Source organism: Oncorhynchus mykiss, chromosome 23, assembly GCF_057628025.1.
Source record: "Oncorhynchus mykiss isolate SJ-2025 chromosome 23, ASM5762802v1, whole genome shotgun sequence".
Taxonomy (NCBI): Eukaryota; Metazoa; Chordata; class Actinopteri; order Salmoniformes; family Salmonidae; genus Oncorhynchus; species Oncorhynchus mykiss.
In genome coordinates, this window is record NC_143044.1 from 45,060,474 (window position 1) to 45,085,646 (window position 25,173).

General features: G+C 40.1%; 1 protein-coding gene across 6 annotated transcripts in view; it reads left to right on the forward strand.

Moving 5' to 3' along the window:
* Window positions 1-3,842: 3,842 nt before the first annotated feature.
* The window catches only part of LOC110502979 (regulator of G protein signaling 17), a 31,584-nt gene continuing 10,253 nt past the window's right edge, over window positions 3,843-25,173 (forward strand). For 2 of the 6 annotated variants that reach the window (XR_016491150.1, XM_021581334.3), the window contains exons 1-4: window positions 3,897-4,036; window positions 13,240-13,280; window positions 13,313-13,375; window positions 18,193-18,323. Coding sequence is in view for 4 of the 6 variants with exons in the window: in XM_021581334.3 (XP_021437009.1) it covers window positions 13,278-13,280; window positions 13,313-13,375; window positions 18,193-18,323 (197 nt within the window). In the remaining 2 variants the exon portion in view is untranslated. The other 4 variants (XR_016491151.1, XM_021581335.3, XM_090217538.1 and 1 more) reach the window with 3 other exon arrangements.

The window sequence follows — 25,173 nt, forward strand, 5'->3', positions numbered from 1 at the left end:
CCATCCCTACTGAGAAGCATGGTGGCAGCATCATGCTGTTGGGATGTTTTTCAGTGGCAGGGACTAGGGGACTAGTCAGGATCGAGGGAAAGATGAACAAATCAAAGTACAGAGAGATCCTTGATGAAAACCTGCTCAGGACCTCAGACTGAGGCAAAGGTTCACCGTCCAACAAGACAACGACCCTAAACACAAGGTCAAGACAACGCAGGAGTGGCCCAGCCAGAGCCCGGTAGCAACGCTCCCCATCCAACCTGATAGAGTTTTAGAGGATCTGCGGAGGAGAATGGGAGAAACTCCCAAAATACAGGTGTGCCAAGCTTGTAGCTGTCACACCTGGACTCCATCACTTCACTGATAACCTCCCCTATATCTGTCACTTCCTTAGTTCCATTCCCCAGGCAATATTGACTATGTGTTTCATGTCTATACACTACTCGTGTTTCTTTTATTGGTCTATGTTCCATTTATTATTAAACTCACCACCTGAACTTGTTTTTCGACTCCCAGCGTCTACGTTATAGTAACGTCATACCCAAGAAGACTCAAGGCTGTGCTTCAACAAAGTACAGAGTAAAGGGTCTGAATACTTATGGAAATGTGATATTTCAGTTTTTAATTTAAAAAAAATAGTTTTGACATTTCTAAAAGCCTGTTTTTTCTTTGTCATCATGGGGTGTTGTGTGTGTAGATAAAGACATGTTTTAAATCAATTTTAAAATAAGGCTGTAACCTAACAAAATGTGGAAAAAGTCAAGGTGTCTTAATAATTTCCAAAGGTACTGTATATGAAGAAATGCTGTATGCCTCATTAACAGTGTAGACAGGTAGATCTACACTGAGTGTACAAACATTAGGAACACCTCCATGACATAGACCGACCAAGTCAATCCTAGGTGGATCCTTCTTAAAAGGCTGGAAGACAAAAAGCAAAGTCAACCACAGAACATTTGAAATGGTTTTGTTATGTGTATCGAAAATGACATCTGAATCAATCGAAATGACAAGGTCTTTCACAACTCTGCGGCCATGCAGAGTAACTCCCGACAGCTCCGTATGGATTATCTTTCTTAGCCTAAAATCGAAAACTCTAACAAGGGTGTGGCCTGGGGTGATATTTCAAGATACAGAGGATAAATTGCTGTCTCAAAATGTATTCTAAGGTCAATGTCTTAGAAAAACATTTGTGAGGCTCTCCTATCTAATAGGCATTCAGCGAACAGAATCAGGACCCATGGTTAAACATTTCTCAAGGTCCCCTCCTGGATCTGAATCAATGTAAAAACATATATACTGTACATCAGCTGATATCTCAAAATGCTGTACAGAAACCCAGCCTATAATCCCAAACAGCAAGCAATGCAGGTGTTGAAGCACATAATCCAGTGCGTTTATCACAGTCAACACACCCATATTTTTTATTTTAATTAGCTTTAAAAATGAAATATTTTCTCTCAGCTTCATGGCAAAATGTGTAGAATAGAATAAGATTAGCTATAAAACTGCAAATGTTCCTCTTTGCCCCATGGCACAATGTGTAGAATTGCAGGAAGTTAGTTGTTTTCCCCCATCATAAAGAAATATAATTTGAAGGTAACAATGCACATTATTACTGGGTCATGTTGGGCCTTGGATCTTATTGTTTCTGCACCCAAGTCATCATGTAGGTCAAGTGATCATCTTATGATATTAGAGGGGTTCTGGTGTGGGATGGAGTGCTTTACTGTGGAGTGTCTGTAAGAACACTACCCTCCGAGCACACTATGTCATTTCAGCATGGATAATTGGGTAATAATATTTGGTTGTGACTTTGATTTGATTACAACCTATATTCATCCACTCAAAAAGACAGCCAAAAGTTAGTTGAATTTCCAATGTGTTATCACTATGCTTTCAATCATCTAAAAGCCCACCTGAATTCCAATGGAAAAACAAACATCTAAGTTAAAGAATAAGACTAAATAAATAAAACTTTAAATGCACTATCAATAAAGTGTTGATTTGATTTAGTCCTATTCTTTAACTTAGATTTTGGTTGAGATGGTGATGTGAATCCAACATATCAATGATTAATTTGTAGACATGCTAGAATTAAAGCCAGACTAAGTCAGTAGCACAGATGTAACTATCCAAGACATCCATACTGCTGGGTGTCAATCTGGCGTAGGACATAGGTAAGATCCCAATCAGTGATAAAGCTCTCTTTGCTCAGAAGATTAGTGAGATGTCTTGGATTCAGGTAAGGGGACCTCTATAGCTTCTTTCCATTCGTCAGGAACAATGCCCTCTTGTAGAGATAAGTTAAGAACGCCAGCCAGTAGTCCACGCTCAATTAATTTGCAAACTCCTTTATTAGCAAACCCCGTTAAGCCTTTCAGGTTTTCACCTTCTGTAGTTTTTTGTAGACTTCCCAGGGTTGGACAGTTGGAGCAGGACATGCTGGTAAAAATGGGGGCAGCAGTGCTGGGTTGATGGGTGGTAGGGACTGTTTTACTTTTGATAGTGTTTTGTTTATTTAATTTTCTGTACCATGCCTATCGTCTGGTCTAAGACCCTCTTTTGTGGAAGGTTTCCTCAGTTTGGGAGAGGATGGCTAAGTCTTTGATGTTCTTATGCCACTTGGCATAATGAAACAACATTCACTGTTACTTAACTACTGTATTGTTTAGTCTATATTAGGCTTTATAAATTAATTCTAGAATATAATAATGCTTCTATAATTGCCTCTTTGAGTTGCACGAAATATATAGGCTGTTCTTTAAATGAGTCACATTATACAGTAACACTATGCACTTTAGTAGATCATTTCAATTACCCCCCATTCAACAACAGGCATGATTCACCAGTTGTATTTCTCGGAATGAGAAGGCAACATGGTTTTGATGCCTCCCAGTGGAGGATTAGAGCAAACATTTGTTGCACTTCCCATCTCTCACAAGGTGAAACTGCAATGTCCACTGGCAATGATACCTCATACCCAGATATTAGACTACCAGTAAAGTGTGATGGAGGGGCTTGAAAACACACATGGCTCTTATTTATCTCCAGTGTAGAAAACTCTCATTCCCATTTTATATCCAAATTATTACAAACACCCCCTGCAAATAGAGATAAAAATACAAAGCAATTATGTTAAAGGTGGGAATACTTCATATTTTGCTACAGCTTAACAATTGGCCAACTTGGCTCAGAGAAAGTATTGCATATATCCCATACGCAAACACATGTTTTTGTTTCAGATCCCTGAACAATGACGAGCCAATGCTCAGAATTACCTTCTATCTTTCAGGCTACATCAAGGTGTACCAAGGAGAACCCTAAAAAATAGAACAACCAACAAATTACAGAAAATGTGTGACAGAATTAAAGCCTCTGCAGCTTTAGAAGTAGGCAGCAATAGCCACTCTTTATATTTATTATGGCAATTAAGAATACTTCAATTATGGGATATTTATAATGGCATACTGTATGTTAAATATATTTAAAAAGACCTAAAACAACATATTGTGTAAAAGTGCTGAAGGCTGTGCCCAACAGAGTGATGATGATCTTGCATGGCATCAAAACATGTTCTAACATACACATACCAAGCCCACTTTTTTCAGTACTTGATAAAGAATTTAAGTAACCACTTATGTTACAAGAAACATGTGATATAACACATGACGTGTCATTCGTCCTCATTTACAAAGTCGCAATTTTTTAACAGGGGACAGTGGCTGTCTATGTGGCAAAGATAGTAGGAAACGTACAATAAATGCTTCAATATTACTACCTCCATCTTTGAAAAATCTATGTAGCAACTCAGTTTTCCCCACCCTGCAGCCTGGCCAGCGTGAGTTGACAGTGACAGCAGCACGCTTGCGCAGTATGTCCACTGGCTCAGAGTCGGTGCTGAAGTTGGGCGGATGGAAGAAAAACACCGCCGATGGAGATTATAAGGCAGGATGCATCTTTACTGTGCGATTTAACAAGCATCAACATAAAACACGTATAAATGAACCACTACAGAATACTGACAACCAGAATTAAAAGGGTAAGATTATGGATATTCTTCATTCTTCTGTTAAATGTCCCACGAGCTAGCACTAGCCATGCTAGTTTCATAGCTAGCTCTTCATAGCTCTTCTTCGCAGCACAGAAAAGGAGAGAACGGTCTAATGTTAGCTAGCTATACAGAAATTGGGTGTTATTCTTATTTTTGTTGATGCGACAATAAGGCGCTATCGTAGTTTTCTATTAGTTTTGCATTATCATGCGGTGTCTTGCCAAGCAGAATCAGATTGTCTTTGCAGCTAACGTTACATGCAATGTTTTAGCTAGCTAGTTAGTGCAGAATCACAGCTGCAGATGCTTCGAATCACAGAGAACCACGCACAACACCCCAGGAGCTGCAGGCAAGGACAGCTATGATGCGAATGTTTTAGCAAATTATGGCAAGCATGTGATATTCTTTTTAATGTATTTAGTTAGCTAGTTCTAAAATGTACGATTTTACCACTGCTCACTAGCTAAATATGTCATACATTCCAATTGGCAGCAAGTCAGTTTACTTGGTATGGCTGAACTAGGCTACCGCTCCAGCCTGCCGTTTCCAAATGGAATAAAAGGGGAGAATCTCAATTGGTTGTGAAGAGAGGGAACTTGGAAACATTAGAAGTCATTAGAAATGACTCCTCCACTAGCACATCATCAGGTAAATTACCTTTACAGAGGTGGAATGCCAAACTACATGTGTAAAGTGGTAGCATATACTTTTAAATGTGTATATGCTTTTCTCCTTAGAGGAAACAGCTTGGCTCTGTTTTTGCATGCTAACATTTAAGCATTTGTGGCACAAATCCAATTTAATTCATGGGACCAATATTAGCAGTTTTTTCATGTATTATGTCCAAATCATCCGAAAGTACACTACATGACCAAAAGTATGTAGAAACCTGCTCTTCGAACATCTCATTCCAAAATCATGTGCATTAATATGGAGTTGGTCCCTAAATTGCTGCTATAAAAGCTTCCACTTGTCTGGGAAGGCTTTCCACTAGATGTTGGAACATTGCGGCAGGGACTTGCTTCCATTCAGCCGCAAGAGCATTAGTGAGGTTGGGCACTGATGTTGGGCGATTAGGCCTGGCTTTCCAATTCATCCCAAATGTGTTTGATGGTCTTCCACACCGATCTCAACAAACCAATTATGTATGGACCTCACTTTGTCATGCTGAAACAAGAAAGGGCCTTCCCCAAACTTTTGTCACAATGTTGGAAGCACAGAATCGTCTAGAATGTCATTGTATGCTGTAGTGTTAATATTTCCCTTCACTGGAACTAAGGGGCCTAGCCCGAACCATGAGAAACAGCCCCAGACCATTATTCCTCCTCCACCAAACTGTACAGTTGGCACTATGTTTTGGGTCAGGTAGTGTTCTCCAGGCATCCCCCAAACTGAGATTTGTCAAATGGACTGCCAGATGATTAAGCGTGATTCATCACTCCATAGAACACGTTTTCACTGCTCCAGAGACCAATGACAGCGAGCTTTACACCACACCAGTCGACGCTTGGCATTGTGCATGGTAATCTTAGGCTTGTGTGCGGCTGCTCAGCCATGGAAACCACACAGGCTTACAGAACGGGATGCAACCTCCCTCCGCACAAGAACTGTACTTCAGGAACTTAATGAAATGACATCGCAGCTGAGCTGTTGTTGCTCCTAGACAATTCACAATAACAGCACTTACAGTTGACCGGGGCAGCTCTAGCAGGGTAGAAATCTGACTGACTTGTTGCAAAGGTGGCATCCTATGACGGTGCCATGTTGAATTCACTGAGCTTTTCAGTAAGGCCATTCTACTGCCAAAGAGGTCCATACAGAAATGGTTTGTTGAGATTGTTTTGGTAAACCATCTAACACATTTGGGATGATATAATATGTGTATCTTACGTTGATTGTGAAGCTCCCGAGTGGTGCAGTGGACTAAGGAACTGCATCTCAGTGCTAGAGTAACACACCCTGCATCTCAGTGCTATAGACACCCTTGTTCGATTCCAGGCTGTATCACAACGGCCTTGATTGCGAGTCCCATGGGGCGGCGCACAATTGGCCCAGCGTCGTCAGGGTTTGGCCGGTGTAGGCAGTCATTGTAAATAGTAATTCGATCTTAACTGACTTGCCTAGTATAATTTAGGTGAAGTATCTCTAACAAATTGACAATTGAATTAGATAGAGCACTAGCCTAATCTTTGTATCGGAGCCATTATGGCGACTGTGACCGCATGGGCAGCGACATTGAGGCTACCTCCATTTTTTAAAAGTAGATTTGTGCGTTTGAAAAAAGCATAAAACTAATATTAGTGCTTTACCTCCACCTGCAGTGCTGGAAACCTGAAACAAATCTTCTGTATCAGTCATTTACTGTGGCCACTAGATGTCGGTAATATAGCTCAAAGCCATTTACTATCTAGGCAAACCAATTTAAAGAAGGCAATGCTATGATCATTGACTGATCAAACCAAACCACAAGAATTAGAGGTTGACCGATTTATGATTTTTCAATGCCGATGCCGACCAAAAAAGCTGATACCGATTAATTGGAGATTTTTTAAAATATTTTTTATTTGTAATAATGACAATTACAACAATACTGAATGAACACTTATTTTAACTAAATATAATACATCAATAAAATCTATTTAGCCTCAAGTAAATAATGAAACATATTCAATTTGGTTTAAATAATGCAAAAACAAAGTGTTGGAGAAGAAAGTAAAAGTGCAATATGTGCTATGTAAGAAAGCTAACGTTTCAGTTCCTTGCTCAGAACATGAGAACATATGAAAGCTGGTGGTTCCTTTTAACATGAGTCTTCAATATTCCCAGGTAAGACGTTTTAGGTTGTAGTTATTATAGGAATTATAGGACTATTTCCCTCTATACCATTTGTATTTCATTAACCTTTGACTATTGACTATTGTTCTTATAGGCACTTTAGTATTGCCAGTGTAACAGTATAGCTTCTGTCCCTCTCCTCGCTCCTCCCTGGGCTCGAACCAGCAACACAACGACAACAGCCACCATCGAAGCAGCGTTAACCATGCAGAGCAAGGGGAACAACTACTAGAAGGCTCAGAGCGAGTGACGTTTGAAACGCTATTAGCGCGCACTAACTAGCTAGCCATTTCACTTCGGTTACACCAGCCTCATCTCGGGAGTTGATAGGCTTGAAGTCATAAACAGCGCAATGCTTGACGCACAGCGAAGAGCTGCTGGCAAAACGCACAAAAGTACTGTTTGAATGAATGTTTAAGCGCCTGCGTCTGCCTACCACCGCTCAGTCAGATACTTAGATACTTGTATGCTTGTATGCTCAGTCAGATGATAGGGACACGCTAGATAATATCTAGTAATATCATCAACCATGTGTAGTTAACTAGTGATTATGATTAATTGTTTTTTATAATATTAGTTTAATGCTAGCTAGCAACTTACCGTGGCTTACTGCATTCGCGTAACTCCGTAACTCCTTGTGGAGTGCAACGAGAGAGAGAGGCAGGCCGTTATTGCATTGGACTAGTTAACTGTAAGGTTGCAAGATTGGTTCCCCCGAACTGACAAGGTGAAAATCTGTCGTTCTGTCCCTGAACAAGGCAGTTAACCCACCGTTCCTAGGCCGTCATTGAAAATAAGAATGTGTTCTTGCCTAGTTAAATAAAGGTAAATAAAGGTTAAATAAAGGTATAAAAAAAATCGGCGCCCAAAAATACCGATTTCCGATTGTTTGAAAACTTGAAATCGGCCATTCCGATTAGTCGGTCGACCTCTAATGAGAATCCCAACACAGTTAACTACTTTAAAATGATGGCAATGTCCATGCTTAAATTAATTATATCCATCTAGAGTCCTATATATATCTCAATGGTATTGACACTCCTACAATATAGCAACTCCGTTTCTGCGCCACAGAGGATAGAAGGATGGAGGAGCCAAGGAGAGGACGGACTTATGCCCAATTGAGAAAAGACCATAGGCTATCACACAAACAGCCATGATGTAAAATGGCCATGCATTCATTCCAGTCTAGCTATTTAATTGACAGGTACTGTAGTGATGATGGACTATACCGTGTCAATTTCCTGGGAAAGTCAACCTGATCATAAAAAATAAAAACATTCTAAATTATCCTTAATGTCTAAATGTTGGAGTACAGACTTTATTTGACCAGTTAAAGTAGTAAAACTGCATGCATTATGGACATTACGAAGTAGGAGGCCAAGTCTCAAATAGGTTTTTTCAGTCAGTCATATTTCATAGCTTGCCTGAAAGGGCTCACAGAGCTTGTTTTTCCACTCACAGCTATCCACCAGTGTTTATGAAGTTGAGATGTTAATGAAGTAGATATCTTGTTTTTCCACTCACAGCTATCCACCAGTGTTTATGAAGTTGACATGTTAATGAAGTAGAGAGCTTGTTTTTCCACTCACAGCTATCCACCAGTGTTTATGAAGTTGAGATGTTAATGAAGTAGATATCTTGTTTTTACACTCACAGCTATCCACCAGTGTTTATGAAGTTGAGATGTTAATGAAGTAGATATCTTGTTTTTCCACTCACAGCTATCCACCAGTGTTTATGAAGTTGACATGTTAATGAAGTAGATATCTTGTTTTTCCACTCACAGCTATCCACCAGTGTTTATGAAGTTGAGATGTTAATGAAGTAGATATCTTGTTTTTCCACTCACAGCTATCCACCAGTGTTTATGAAGTTGACATGTTAATGAAGTAGAGAGCTTGTTTTTCCACTCACAGCTATCCACCAGTGTTTATGAAGTTGAGATGTTAATGAAGTAGATATCTTGTTTTTACACTCACAGCTATCCACCAGTGTTTATGAAGTTGAGATGTTAATGAAGTAGATATCTTGTTTTTCCACTCACAGCTATCCACCAGTGTTTATGAAGTTGACATGTTAATGAAGTAGATATCTTGTTTTTCCACTCACAGCTATCCACCAGTGTTTATGAAGTTGAGATGTTAATGAAGTAGATATCTTGTTTTTCCACTCACAGCTATCCACCAGTGTTTATGAAGTTGACATGTTAATGAAGTAGAGAGCTTGTTTTTCCACTCACAGCTATCCACCAGTGTTTATGAAGTTGACATGTTAATGAAGTAGAGAGCTTGTTTTTCCACTCACAGCTATCCACCAGTGTTTATGAAGTTGAGATGTTAATGAAGTAGATATCTTGTTTTTACACTCACAGCTATCCACCAGTGTTTATGAAGTTGACATGTTAATGAAGTAGAGAGCTTGTTTTTCCACTCACAGCTATCCACCAGTGTTTATGAAGTTGACATGTTAATGAAGTAGAGAGCTTGTTTTTCCACTCACAGCTATCCACCAGTGTTTATGAAGTTGACATGTTAATGAAGTAGAGAGCTTGTTTTTCCACTCACAGCTATCCACCAGTGTTTATGAAGTTGACATGTTAATGAAGTAGGGCTGACCCCATCTAGTCGATTGTTTTAGTTGATAGGCTGTTGGTCAACACACTAAAAAATAAATAAATTACATTCAATTGTAGAGTAGACACTTTTTTTTTCATGGCACATGAGACCCCATTATTCGTGCTTGGATGGCACAGTCCATCACTCTTAAGACTGGCATCTGACAAGTAAGACAGTATTTGCCTTGGCACGCCAAGCAATTTGATAAAGTTGATCAAATAAGTGAAATTGCATTTGTTTTCAAAGAATAGCTACTGCTTTGGACATGACACGTTTTGTAAGTGTATTCCTTAGGCCTACAGTATGTGTGAAGATAATGTGTCTTTGAAATGTCAGGTCAAGTAGAAGGGGATGCACAAGTTGTGTCTAATGTGCTCTCTCCCACCAATTCAAGCGCACCAATTCAATTTCATTGTGTGAATTGTATGCTCTTTGATTGTTAGTCTATCAATTCCTCATCACCAGTAGTACATTTACTGTTAATCCCCATTTCCAATCTACAATGTTTGTTTGGTTAGGGTCATTTCTGTTAATGCATTCATTATTTTATTATGCCAGTATTTTGCGGTTCTCATTGTCGGAGTAGACATGTTTTTTTGCAGAGCTCACAACCTATGCTACACTTGTGATGAACAAGTTTTAGTTTATTTCATTCCATTTACTCATTGTCTTTTGTTTGAGGGGGTCTTGTCAGTATTGAGCAAGGACACGCACCGGATTTATGCATAGAAGTAGGCATAGGCTACCTAGACTGCGCGCAAATGTATAATTGTGCCCATTTGTGGATCTACTTTTACATTTAGCAGATGCTCTTATTCAGAGCGGTCCTCTATTGGGACTGAGGAGAGGTCCTGGGGATGTGAGTCCTCTGTTGGGACTGAGGAGATGTCCTGGGGATGTGAGTCCTCTGTTGGGACTGAGGAGATGTCCTGGGGATGTGAGTCCTCTGTTGGGACTGAGGAGAGGTCCTGGGGATGTGAGTCCTCTGTTGGGACTGAGGAGAGGTCCTGGGAATGTGAGTCCTCTGTTGGGACTGAGGAGAGGTCCTGGGGATGTGAGTCCTCTGTTGGGACTGAGGAGAGGTCCTGGGGATGTGAGTCCTCTGTTGGGACTGAGGAGAGGTCCTGGGGATGTGAGTCCTCTGTTGGGACTGAGGAGAGGTCCTGGGGTTGTGCAACAGCATGTTATTGTTAGTGGAACATTTTCTTAGGCTACCGTTTGGGTAGTCCCACTCTTCACATACAGTACCAGTCAAAAGTTTGGACACACCTACTCATTCCAGGGTTTTTCTTTATTTGTACTATTTTCTACATTGTAGAATAATAGTGAAGACATTAAAACTATGAAATAACACTTATGGAATCATGTTGTAACCAAAAAAGTGTTAAACAAATTCAAATATATTTTCTATTTGAGATTCTTCAAAGTAGCCACCATGTGCCTTGATGACAGCTTTGCACACTCTTGGCATTCTCTCAACCAGCTTCATGAGGTAGTCGCCTGGAATGCATTTCAATTAACAGGTGTGCTTTGTGGAATTTCTTTCCTTCTTTATGCATTTGAGCCAATCAGTTGTATTGTGACAATGTAAGGCTGGTATACAGAAGATAGCCCTATTTGGTAAAATACCAATTCCATATTATGGCAAGAACAGCTCAAATAAGCAAAGTGAGATGACAGTCCATTGCTTTAAGACATGAAGGTCTGTCAATCCGGAAAATTTCAAGTGCAGTCGCAAAAACCATCATGTGCTATGATGAAACTGGCTCTCATGAGGACTGCCACTGGAAAGGAAGACCTAGAGCTACCTCTGCTGCAGAGGATAAGTTCAATAGAGTTACCAGCCTCAGAAATTGCAGCCCAAATAAATGCATTGCAGAGTTCAATTAACAGACACACCTCAACATCAACTGTTCAGAGGAGACTGCGTGAATCAGGCGTTCATGGTTGAATTGCTGCAAAGAAGCCACTACTAAAGGACACCAATAAGAAGAAGAGGCTTGCTTGGGCCAAGAAACATGAGCAATGAACATTAGACCAGTAAAAATGTGTCCTTTGGTCTGAGTCTAAATCTGAGATGTTTGGTTCCAACCGCTGTGTCTTTGTGAGATGCAGAGTAGGCGAACGGAGGATCTTCGTATGTGTGGTTCCCACCATGAAGCATGAAGGAAGAGGTGTGGGGTTGCTTTGCTGTTGACACTGTCTGTGATTTACTTAGAATTCAAGGCACACTTAACTAGCATGGCTACCACAGCATCCTGCAGCGATACACCATCCCATCTGGTTTGCACTTAGTCCCAATATCATTTGTTTTTCAACTGGACAATGACCCAAAACACACCTCCAGGCTGTGTAAAGGCTATTTTACCAAGGAGAGTGATGGAGTGCTGCATCAAATGACCTAGCCTCCACAATCACCTGACCTCAACCCAATTGAGATGGTTTGGGATCAGTTGGAGTGAAGGAAAAACAGCCAAAAAATGCTCAGCATATGTGGGCACTCCTTCAAGAATGTTGGAAAAGCATTCCAGGTGACTACCTCATGAAGCTGGTTGAGAGAATGCCAAGAGTATGCAAAGCTGTCAAGGCAAACAATGGCTACTGTGAAGAATCTCAAATATAAAATATATTTAGATTTGTTTAACAATTGTTTTGGTAACTGTTATTTAATAGTTTTGATGTCTTCATTATTATTCTACAATGTAAAAAATAAAGAACAACCCTTGAATGAGTAGGTGTGTTCAAACTTTTGACTGGTACTGTATGTCTATTTTTTGTTTATTGGATAGGACCTGAAGTATAGAGGAGAGGGTGCTGAAATAGCCATGGGCCAGATTGGAGGAGAGGGTGCTGACACAGCAGTGTGACAGATTGGAGGGTACTATACAGAGGATCTGAAATAGCAGTGGGACAGATTGGAGGAGAGGGTTCTGAAATAGCAGTTGGCCAGATTGGAGGAGAGGGTGCTGAATTGGCAGTGGGCCAGATTGGAGGGTACTATACAGAGGATCAGAAATAGCAGTGGGACAGATTGGAGGGTACTATACAGAGGATCAGAAATAGCAGTGGGACAGATTGAAATTCCTAGGCCAGTAGACACTTTTTCCTGACAGAGTTAACTTTGACTTGTAAGTATATGGAATAAAGTGTTTATTGTGAACCTCCTGATCCTCTGTATAGTACCCTGCCTTGCTGAGGTCTGTCAGTGGCTCTCCCCAGGCCATGTTAGGAACCAGATGAGAAAGGATCTCTGTAGTTGTCATGGATATGACCATCTAGACCTCTGCAGTCATGTGTTTGCAGTAGTTCTGCAGTATAGGCCCAGGCTATAGCTAGCCTAAAACTGTGAAACACAACTCACATGTGAGAACAGTCACTTTTGAAAACTGTTAGACTATTGCCTCCATTATGCACAGTTTCATTTTTGGAGGTGTCGAATAAGAGACCGACCAGGATTTGTGGTGGAGTTCATCAACACAGAGTGAAAAGTAGGCCTAATGCAGGGGTGGCAAACTCAAATCCTGGAGGGCCATGTTTCCACTTATTTTATTTTTTATTTTTAACCAATTAAGACCTAGACTACTAGGTGAAGGGAGTTCCTAACTAATCAATTACCTTGACACAAGGTCCTCCAGGAATTGAGTTTGACACTCCTGGCCTAATGGTCAAAGGTTAATATAAACTTACTCTCTGTCTGTACAATATTACTATGCACTGTATTTCTGTTATTTTTCTCAGATGGTATATTTTTGCTCCCCTTGCACGCAACACTGCAAATGGTCCACCCACTGAGTCCCTGAGCTCTGCTGAGACCCAGGGCGGAGACTGCTGTCCTCCTCCTCCCTCCTCACCACCTGGCCCTCCATCAGTGATGGTGAGAACAACGATACTGCTCTGTAGACACACCCTAGTGCTTTACTACTGAACCCACCCAAGTTCAACCAACCACTTACCTCAGCGCCATGACTCTCCTGCCGTGTCTGTCTGTGGAAACAACTGACTAATTATCATGGTAGGTTACTTAGGGCAGAGTTCCATGACCTTATAGTAGTGAATGTGAATGCTAAGTTTCATCCTACATATACTGGCCACCATTTAAGGAAATTCAGTATGCTCCTATTTGAATTCTCAAAATTCTATTCAGCTGTATGCATCTGACAGAATCCTATAAATTGCTCTGGAATAATGTTTGCAGTATGGGTAGAGACTGGAGAGTGGCAGGAGGGCCGGGACCCTTGGAGGCTGCTTTAAATCGGCCCTATTAATTAAGCCTACAGTACCCTATTAACCCTATTAAGCCTACATGACCCTGCTAAGCCTATTAACCCTATTAAGCCTACATTACCCTGCTAAGCCTATTAACCATATTAAGCCTACATTACCCTGCTAAGCCTATTAACCCTATTAAACCTACATTACCCTGCTAAGCCTATTGAGTCTACATTAACCTGCTAAGCCTATTGAGTCTACATTACCCTACTAAGCCTATTGATACTACATTACCCTGCAAAGCCTATTGAGGCTACATTACCCTACTAAGCCTATTGAGTCTACATTACCCTACTAAGCCTATTGAGGCTACATTACCCTACTAAGCCTATTGGGTCTACATTACCCTGCTAGCCCAATTACGCCTATAGTGCCCTACTAACCATATTAAGCCAACATTAACCTACTAGCCCCATTTTTAAGCCTTCACCTCAAATGTAAGATGCAGGCCTGGCTAGGATCACCAGCTGTTAATAATGAGTAAATTAGCTTTAGATTTAAAAAGATAATCATATTTGCCATTGAACAAAATATTTTTTTCTGCTATGAGTGACCAGTACTGAGAGCACACTATTAAGGAATGGCAACTACAAAATACTTTCTGGATCTTCCCACTGAAACAACCAACCAAGGCCCATTGAGGAAAGTAAGTCCAATATCCCTCCTCTGCTGTATTTTGTACTTAGAGCTGGGCGATATGGACAACAAATGTACCCTTTTTTTGTTGTTGTGATAACTATAATTCAGCAATAATTTACAATACCATTTTTTGGGGGGGTAAAGGTTACTATTTGGCTCGATAACAATGCAACGATAAAACAATCAGTATTTTAATGGACCGTTACCTTACATTAGCGGCAGGGCTCAAGACAAACGTTTTCAGTGCCAAGTAAGATAACAGATGGTAGCCTCAAAGTTAGCTATTTCATTTAACATATCCAGGGAAATCAGGATTTATGTTTCGATGTGCAACCTGTCAAAAATAGGATCCAGAATTAGAATATTTAATTTCTAGTTCTATAGAGAATTTGCCAACCTCTTTGTCGTTATTGGCCTAAAGGCTGTTTTATTCACCACCTGAAGAAGGGGGAACTCAACACTTCTCTAGACTGTTAACTCTGAATATGATATTGTTGCTGTATAGACATGTAGGCTAATTGATTAATCAATCAGTAAATGTAGGCTAATGTCCTACAAAAACGTTGTAGGACTGCATCTCTCCCTCCACTGTGTGCACAAGGGGAGGGGGAGTGAGAGTAGCTCTCACACAGCAGCCAACAGCGAAACAGGCACAAGCATATACTCTCATAGCAGGAATCAACATAATGCATAAGTTATTACTTTTGACCAAATAATGGTTTTCGAAAAATCTATAAGAATGTTGTGTACGAAAATCACTCAAACTTTTGCGACGTACGCAAAACGAGGAAGGCAATGTTAGTGTCGGTAATTTTCTCTTTATCGTCCTATAGCAAGATCAAAGACAGTACATTTCCCAAATGGCTAATGAAATATAAATTCTCCTCACTGTAGTTTGACAGTAGAAATACAGTAAAAAATTCATCCTGGCCAAAACGTGATGGAGTTGCAGAATGAAAAGGAGGTTCTTTGGCTAAGCCTATATTTGTGTTTCCACATGGAGAGTTTATTTGCATTTCTTTTCAGTGGCGTGGACGTGTCCCCAGCTAGAACAAAGGTGTTTGTCACTGTATTTTGCATCAGTGTGCATGTTTTCCACCGGTGGAAGGTGAATAACCGATGGCTGCTCAAGTGGTCAACTCAGGATTTGCATATTTGGCCTATTGGTCCATGTATCATCATGGATGTTAAAGTTTAGGCTACTCAGAGAGACAGGAAACCTCCTCACTGGTCATTGATAGTGTCCATAAATAAGGGGAAAAAGTTGAATGATGACTTTGCAGGTAAGATGATCCTTTATTTAATAGTTTTTGGATTCAAATGAAAAGTATGTATTTTTAAAGGTTAGCCTAAATATATAATCTCTATTACTACTTGGGGCTCGTGCTCCACACCCAGATTATGATAATTATAATTATAATCTGTTCTTTGGGATTGATTTGAAACAAGCATTATTGTACCATTCAGCACCAGGATGTTAATAATTGTGGTGATTGTACCAGAATGTTTTCATTGTTGGCTCACATCTTTTTACGTTTGCTCGTCTTATTTACTAGGGATGTTCCCAATAGGCTCCTAATTTTTTGGGTTGATTGACCGAATGTGCTTGATAGGAAGTAAAACATTTGACTTTGTATCCTACTTTTGTTGGCTCTCACAATGGAGATATTCAAATCAAATTGTATTTGTCACATGCGCCGAATACAACAGGTGTAGGTAGACCTTATCGTGAAATGCTTACTTAAAATCCTTTAACCAACAATGCATTTCAAGAAATAGAGTATAAAAAAATATTTCCTAGATAAACTAATGTAACACAATCAATGTACATAACAATTACAAGGCTATATACAGGGGGTACCGGTACCAAGTCAATGTGCGGGGGTACAGGGTTAGTGAAGGTAATTTGTAAAGTGACTGCATAGATGATAAACAGCGAGTCGCAGCAATGTAAAAACAAATGGGGGGGGGGGGGGGGGGGGGTCAGTCAATGTAAATAGTCTGGGTGGATTCATATTTCAGCAGTCTTATGGCTTGGGGGTAGAAGCTGTTAAGAAGCCTTTTGATTCTAGACTTAGTGCTCCGGTACCACTTGCCATGAGGTAGCCCATAGAACAGTCTATGACTTTGGGGACTGGAGTTGTTAACTTTTTGGGCTTCCTCTGACACCGCCTAGTATATATGTCCCTGATGTCAAGAAGCTTGCCCCCAGTGATGTACAGGGCCATACGCACTACCCTCTGTAGTGCCTTAGTCAGATGCCGAGCAGTTGCAATACTAGGCGGTGATGCAACCAGTCAGGATGCTCTCGATGGTGCAGCTGTAGACCTTTGGGACTCATGCCAAGTCTTTTTAGTTTCCTGAGGGGGAATAGGTTTTGTTGTGCCCTCTTCACAGCTGTCTTGGTTTGTTGGTGATGTGGACACCAAGGAACTTGAAACTGAAATGTTAATGTTTGGCCCTCCTTTTCCTGTAGTCCATGATCAGCTCCTTCGTCTTGCTCACATTGAGAGCGAGGTTGTTGTCCTGGCACCACACTGCCAGGTCTCATTGTTGTCGGTGATCAGGCCTACCACTGTTGTGTCGTCAGCAAATTGAATGATGGTGTTGGAGTCGTGCTTGGCCATGCAGTCGTGGGTGAACAGGGAGTACAGGAGGGGACTAAGCCCAAGTGTTAAGGACCAGCGTGGCAGATGTGTTGTTACCTACCCTTACCACCTGGGGGCGGCCCGTCAGGAAGTCCAGGATCAAGTTGCAGATGGAGGTGTTTAGTCCCAGGGTCCTTAGCTTAGTGATGAGCTTTGTGGGCACTGTGGTGTTGAACGCTGAGCTGTAGTCAATTTCACACAGCTATTGCGCTGCAACCTTTTAGGCAAGCTTGTTTTCTTCCCCATTACTCACATATAGGCCTAGTGAGCTATACACCCTTTACTCACATATAGACCTAGTAGGCTATACACCCTTTACTCACATATAGACCTAGTAGGCTATACACCCTTTACTCACATATAGACCTAGTAGGCTATACACCCTTTACTCACATATAGACCTAGTAGGCTATACACCCTTTACTCACATATAGACCTAGTAGGCTATACACCCTTTACTCACATATAGACCTAGTAGGCTATATAACCTTTACTCACACACAGACCTAGTAGGCTATATAACCTTTACTCACATATAGACCTAGTAGGCTATATAACCTTTACTCACACATAGACCTAGTAGGCTATATAACCTTTACTCACATATAGACCTAGTAGGCTATATAACCTTTACTCACACATAGACCTAGTAGGCTATATAACCTTTACTCACATACAGGCTTAGTAAACTCTAGACAGTACCTCCTTGTCATTGTGGAAGTACAGAACATTATTCTTTGCTCATGGTCACGTCTTTGCATGTGGAGGTAGTGACAATGATATACTTACATTCTTATACTTACTTGCCTAGTGTAATTTAGGTGAACAGCCTGGAAAGCCTGGATTTGAACCAGGGACTGTAGTGATGCCTCTTGCACTGAGATGCAGTGCCTTAGACCGTTGTGTCTGTGTGTGTGTCTATTTAACTGTACTGGAATGCTTAAAAGGCCGCTAAAATGTTCAACATCGGTTATCGGTATCGGGTTTTTTTTGGGGCAAGGAAAATATCGGATATCGGTATCGGGCAAAAATGTGATATCAGTGCATCACTATCCCTAACCAATGTTGTGATATTCATCCATCTATGAGGAAGATAGGATTGTCCCTAACCAACTTGTTTGGGTTTCCTCCATAGCCCCGAAGTTTAAGCGGAGTTGACATGAGAAAACGGCAGCAGCCACACATTGAAGGACGTCCCCAGGCGCCTGGCCACCCACGACCCAACAACTGCTGCATGTGCTGGTGTGGTTGTTGTAAATGCCTCTGGTACGTCAAACCTCCCTTTCTGGTTTCTGTCCCCATGTCTCCTCCATTTTCAATATGTCATGGTTCTCCAAATAACCTGAAGTCCCTGCTATAGACTGAATGAGAATCATTACTTTCATGACCACATCCCTTTCAACCTCACTACTCTACCCCCGCTTATATCAAACATGTTTTGATATAAGTGGGGGAAAAGTAGTGTAAACTAGAGGGAGTTGTCCCCCCTTTAAGTCAAAATGACCCATATTCATACATTATTGCCTTTATCCACCCAGTATTTAGGCCAATCACATTGTGTAGAGATCAAGGTAATGAATGCTGAAATACTGTAGGTATTTTTCCCCTCAGTGTTTTCAGTACTATGGGTGCATCAACAATGTTTCAGACCAATTATTTGCTGCATGGGGAAAGAATTTAATAAAAGACACTCCCATATACCGCTGCTTACTAGGGCCGGGAATTGCCAGAGCCCTCACGATACGATATTATCGCTCTACTTAGGTGCCGATACGATACTGTATTTATTGCGTACTGTATGTATTGTTATTCATATGATTCTATATGTCGCGACTTTTACGATTCTAGTCAAAAGTTGAACTATTTTCTACATTGTAGAATAATAAGAGTATGAAATAACACATATAGTAACCAAAAAAGTGTTAAACAAATCAAAACATATATTTTAGATTCTTCTTCCACCCTTTGCCTTGATGACAGATTTGCACACACATTCTCTCAACCAGCTTCACCTGGAATGCTTTTCCAACCGCCTTGTTCCCACATATGCTGAGCTATTCCTTCATTCTGCGGTCTAACTCATCCCAAACCATTTTTTGTTTTTTTGTTGTTGAATTTTACCCCTTTTTTCCCCAATTTCGTGGTATCCAATTGTTTTAGTAGCTACTATCTTGTCTCATCGCTACAACTCCCTTACGGGCTCGGGAGAGACGAAGGTTGAAAGTCATGCGTCCTCCGATACACAATCCAACCAAGCCGCACTGCTTCTTAACACAGCGCGCATCCAACCCGGAAGCCAGCCAATGTGTCGGAGGATAGGACAATGACCTGGCAACCTTGGTTAGTGCGCTACTGCGCCCGGACTGCCACAGGAGTCGCTGGTGCGCGATGAGACAAGGACATCCCTACCGGCCAAGCCCTCCCTAACCCGGACGACGCTAGGCCAACCCGGACGCCGCACGGACCTCAGTCACGGCCAGTTACGACAGAGCCTGGGCGCGAACACAGAGTCTCTGATGGCACAGCTGGCGCTGCAGTACAGCACCCTTAACCACTGCGCCACCCGGGAGGCCATCCTAAACCATCTTAATTGGGTTCAGGTCTGTTGATTGTGGAAGCCAGGTCATCTGATGCAGCACTCCATCACTCTCCTTTGTCAAAAAGCCCATACACAGCCTGGAGGTGTGTTGGGTCATTGTCCTGTTGAAAAACAAATGACAGTTCCCCTAAGCGCAAACCAGATGGGATGGCGTATTGCTGCAGAATGCTGTGGTAGTCATGCTCGTTAAGTGTGCCTTGAAGGCAAAGGGTGGCTACTTTGAAGAATCTCAAATATATATTTTGATTTGTTTAACACATGATTCGTTATGTGTTATTTCATAGTTTTCATGGGGTCACTATTATTCTACAATATAGTAAAAATAAATAAAAACCCTTGAATAAGTAGGTGTGTCAACTTTTGACTGGTACTCTATATTGTGATTCGATATTGGGATTTCTGTTCCAAACATATTGCTCACTGTGTGTCTGCTGCAGGGAGACGAGAGATATGTTGTCCACAAATAATATTGCAATATGTAACTCGTTTTTTTTTACCATCACTAATGCTTAATACTCTTCCTCTTTCTGTGGAGCTAATGTGAATTGAACATTGTACATTTTACTGGACATCATTGGTTGTAGCACATCATCCCATTATTGTATTCATAAGCCGTCCTTTTCATTTACATAAAGTGGGTGAAGTTTACGATGACAAAATCAGCAAACAGTAATTTAATATATTTACAAACTGATCAAAGGTTATAAACAAAGCTCTTAGACTACAAATGATATAATATTTGAAATCATATTTTAGGGCTTAGAATAAGTCTGTTCTCATATTAGCCTGGAGTAATACATCCATCAACATCCATGATCTATTGTGAAGACTCTGGGGTTTTGAGAAACTCTTTGATGTCCTGGATGTAGAGGGAACATGTCATGTGTTTGGAGGCAACTGATGTTTGGAACACAACTTCTGAGAGTTCTGCCAGTCAGTTGCATTGCACATTATCCCTAGTGTTCATTACTGACCTGAGAAAGGCAAAGGCAGAACGACTTGAGAAACACTATCGTTTTGAAACTGTCATTCTACACATCAGGACAAGTTCCTCCTGTCCATATAATTATGATCCAAAAGGATCCTAGGTTTGCACACCTGCACTGAGACGCTTCAATGGGAAGCGGTACTCAATGCGGAGATGGGCTACAATATGGATGTGTTATTACTATAAGGATGTGTTATGCTATAAGGCTACTATAAGGATGTGTTATGCTATAAGGATGTGTTATGCTATAAGGATGTGTTATGCTATAAGGATGTGTTATGCTATAAGGATGTGTTATGCTATAAGGCTACTATATGGATGTGTTATGCTATAAGGCTACTATAAGAATGTGTTATGCTATAAGAATGTGTTATGCTATAAGGATGTGTTATGCTATAAGGATGTGTTATGCTATAAGGATGTGTTATCCTGTAAAAACAGTACTTCTATTGTGTAATAATGTTATTCTAAATTCTATATTCTAAAACTACCATGATGTAAGTAAAATATTTTAGCAGCACGTAATATCACGTAGGGCTGGCCGGTATACCGTATTTTACGATATACCAGTATTAATGCATGGACCAGTTTGGGTTTTTACTTTACCTTCTACAGAGGTATTTGAATGTTTGGTTTGTAAAATGTGATACGCTGTGTGGATGTGTTATGCTATAAGGATGTGTTATGCTATAAGGATGTGTTATGCTATAAGGATGTGTTATGCTATAAGGCTACTATATGGATGTGTTATGCTATATGGATGTGTTATGCTATATGGATGTGTTATGCTATAAGGATGTGTTATGCTATAAGGATGTGTTATGCTATAAGGATGTGTTATGCTATAAGGATGTGTTATGCTATAAGGATGTGTTATGCTATAAGGATGTGTTATGCTATAAGGATGTGTTATGCTATAAGGATGTGTTATGCTATAAGGCTACCATAAGGATGTGTTATGCTACAAGGATGTGTTATGCTACAAGGATGTGTTATGCTACAAGGATGTGTTATGCTATAAGGATGTGTTATGCTATAAGGATGTGTTATGCTATAAGGATGTGCTATGCTATAAGGCTACTATATGGATGTGTTATGCTATAAGGCTACTATAAGAATGTGTTATACTATAAGAATGTGTTATGCTATAAGGATGTGTTATGCTATAAGGATGTGTTATGCTATAAGGATGTGTTATGCTATAAGGCTACTATATGGATGTGTAATGCTATAAGGATGTGTTATGCTATAAGGCTACTATATGGATGTGTTATGCTATAAGGATGTGTTATGCTATAAGGATGTGTTATGCTATAAGGATGTGTTATGCTATAAGGATGTGTTATGCTATAAGGCTACTATATGGATGTGTAATGCTATAAGGATGTGTTATGCTATAAGGCTACTATATGGATGTGTTATGCTATAAGGATGTGTTATGCTATAAGGATGTGTTATGCTATAAGGATGTGCTATGCTATAAGCCTACTATATGGATGTGTTATGCTATATGCTATATGGATGTGTTATGCTATATGCTATATGGATGTGTTATGCTATATGCTATATGGATGTGTTATGCTATATGCTATATGGATGTGTTATGCTATAAGGCTACTATATGGATGTTATGCTATAAGGATGTGTTATGCTATAAGGATGTGTTATGCTATAAGGCTACCATAAGGATGTGTTATGCTATAAGGATGTGTTATGCTATAAGGATGTGTTATGCTATAAGGATGTGTTATGCTATAAGGATGTGTTATGCTATAAGGCTACTATATGGATGTGTAATGCTATAAGGCTACTATAAGAATGTGTTATACTATAAGAATGTGTTATGCTATAAGGATGTGTTATGCTATAAGGATGTGTTATGCTATAAGGATGTGTTATCCTGTAAAAACAGTACTTCTATCGTGTAATAATGTTATTCTAAATTCTATATTCTAAAACTACCATGATGTAAGTAAAATATTTTAGCAGCACGTAATATCACGTAGGGCTGGCCGGTATACCGTATTTTACGATATACCAGTATTAATGCATGGACCAGTTTGGGTTTTTACTTTACCTTCTACAGAGGTATTTGAATGTTTGGTTTGTAAAATGTGATACGCTGTGTGTAACGTCCATTTTTATAGTTCTCTACTTGAGTCATCTCTCTCCGCTCTCTGTCTCCATGATGCTTTACACACAGACCGAGCCTGGCCCCCTGTCACTCAAGGAGTGCATTTGTTGTTCCTCGAGACACTTGCATTCAGTCTGCATTAGAGGTCGACCGATTAATCGGAATGGCCGATTAATTAAGGCCGATTTCAAGTTTTCATAACAATCGGAAATCGGTATTTTTGGGCGCCGATTTCTGATTTTTAAATATATATATTTTTTTTAAATACCTTTTTATTTAACTAGGTAAGTCAGTTAAGAACACGTTCTTATTTTTAATGACGGCCTAGGAATGGTGGGTTAACTGCCTTGTTCAGGGGCAGAACAACAGATTTTCACCTTGTCAGCTCAGGGGATCCAATCTTGCAACCTTACAGTTAACTAGTCCAATGCTCTAACAATTGCACTCCACGAGGAGCCTGCCTGTTGCGCGAATGCAGTAGAAGCCCAGGTAAATTGCTAGCTAGCATTAAACTTATCTTATAAAAACAATCAATCATAATCATTAGTCATAACTACTAATCCAGTTTAGCAGGCAATATTAACCAGTTGAAATTGTGTCATTTCTCTTGCGTTCATTGCACGTAGAGTCTGGGTATATGCAACAGGTTGGGCTGCCTGGCTCATTTTTGAACTAATTTACCAGAATTTGACGTAATTATGACATAACATTGAAGGTTGTGCAATGTAATAAGAATATTTAGACCTAGGGATGCCACCCGTTAGATAAAATACAGAACGGTTCCGTATTTCACTGAAATAATTAACGTTTTGTTTTCGAAATGATAGTTTCCAGATTCTACCATATTAATGACCAAAGGCTCGTATTTCTGTGTGTTATTATGTTATAATTAAGTCTGATTTGGTAGAGCAGTCTGACTGAGCAGCAGCAGGCCGTAATCATTCATTCAAACAGCACGTTCGTGCGTTTTGCCAGCAGCTCTTCACAAGCACAGCGCTGTTTATGACTTCAAGCCTATCAGCCTGATGGCTGGTGTAACCCATGTGAAATGGCTAGCTAGTTAGCTGGGTGTGCGCTAATACCGTTTCAAATGTCACTCGCTTTTAGATTTGGAGTAGTTATTCCCCTAGGGCTGCAAGGGCCGCGGCTTTTGTGGAGCACGATGCTTCGAGTGTGGCTGTTGTTGATGTGTTCCTGGTTCGAGCCCAGGTAGGGGCGAGGAGAGGGACAGAAGCTATACTGTTACACTGGCAATACTATAGTGCCTATCAGAACATCCAATAGTCAAAGGTATATGAAATACAAATGGTATAGAGAGAAATAGTCCTATAAATACTATAATAACTACAACCTAAAACATCTTACCTTGGAATATTGAAGTCTCATGTTAAAAGGAACCACCAACTTTCATATGTTCTCATGTTCTGAGCAAGGAACTTAAACGTTAGCTTTCTTGCATGGCACATATTTTACATGGCACATATTTTACATGGCACATATTTTTACATGGCACATATTGCATATTGGCAAATATTACTTTATTCTCCAACACTTTGTTTTTGCATTATTTAAACCAAATTGAACCTGTTTCATTATTTATTTGAGGCAAAATGGTTTTTATTGATGTATTATATTAAGTTAAAAAAAAGTGTTCATTCAGTATTGTTGTAATTGTTATTATTACAAATAAAGAAAATCGGCCGATTTAATCTGTATCTGCTTTTTTGGTCCTCCAATAATCGGTACCGACGTTGAAAAATCATAATCGATCGACCTCTAGTCTGCATGGTCAGTGCAGCACATGCAACAATGTTCATGACAACGATGCTGTTTTCACTTCGCTTCTTAATTAATGAATTACACTATTAGTCTTTTTCTTACATCTGCAAATAGCTAGTTTGTCTTTTCTTAGCAAGTTGGGCCAAAATTGTGTTAGCCGCTAATGTACTGAGTCAGAGCAAACGTAATTAGCTAAACAGCCTGATTATACCAGTGATGGTATAGACCTAAATCAGCATTTCTGTGCAACAGTATCTTCAATATCATATAGGAATACAAAAAGCATGAATATGTTAATTACATGAAGTAGCATGAGAAAACATTACATTTAGCCAAAGATTATAGGGTCACCAAGGAAACACTTATGAACACTTTGGTTCCTACCATGTCACAGTAACTCCCTGGCATTTTCATTCGTTGTCATGTCAAACAACACTATTCAAAGTGCCCACTATTATATTCTAACTATAGAATTATTCCAACAGTTCACCCAAGTATTTTGATCTAAATCGCAAGTGGTTAAAAACAAGGCCTAGATTGTTTGCCCATATCGTGCCACCTCCAGATTATCTGAAATTAGTGCTGGAAATAAAGAAATTTATGAAAATGCAGAAAA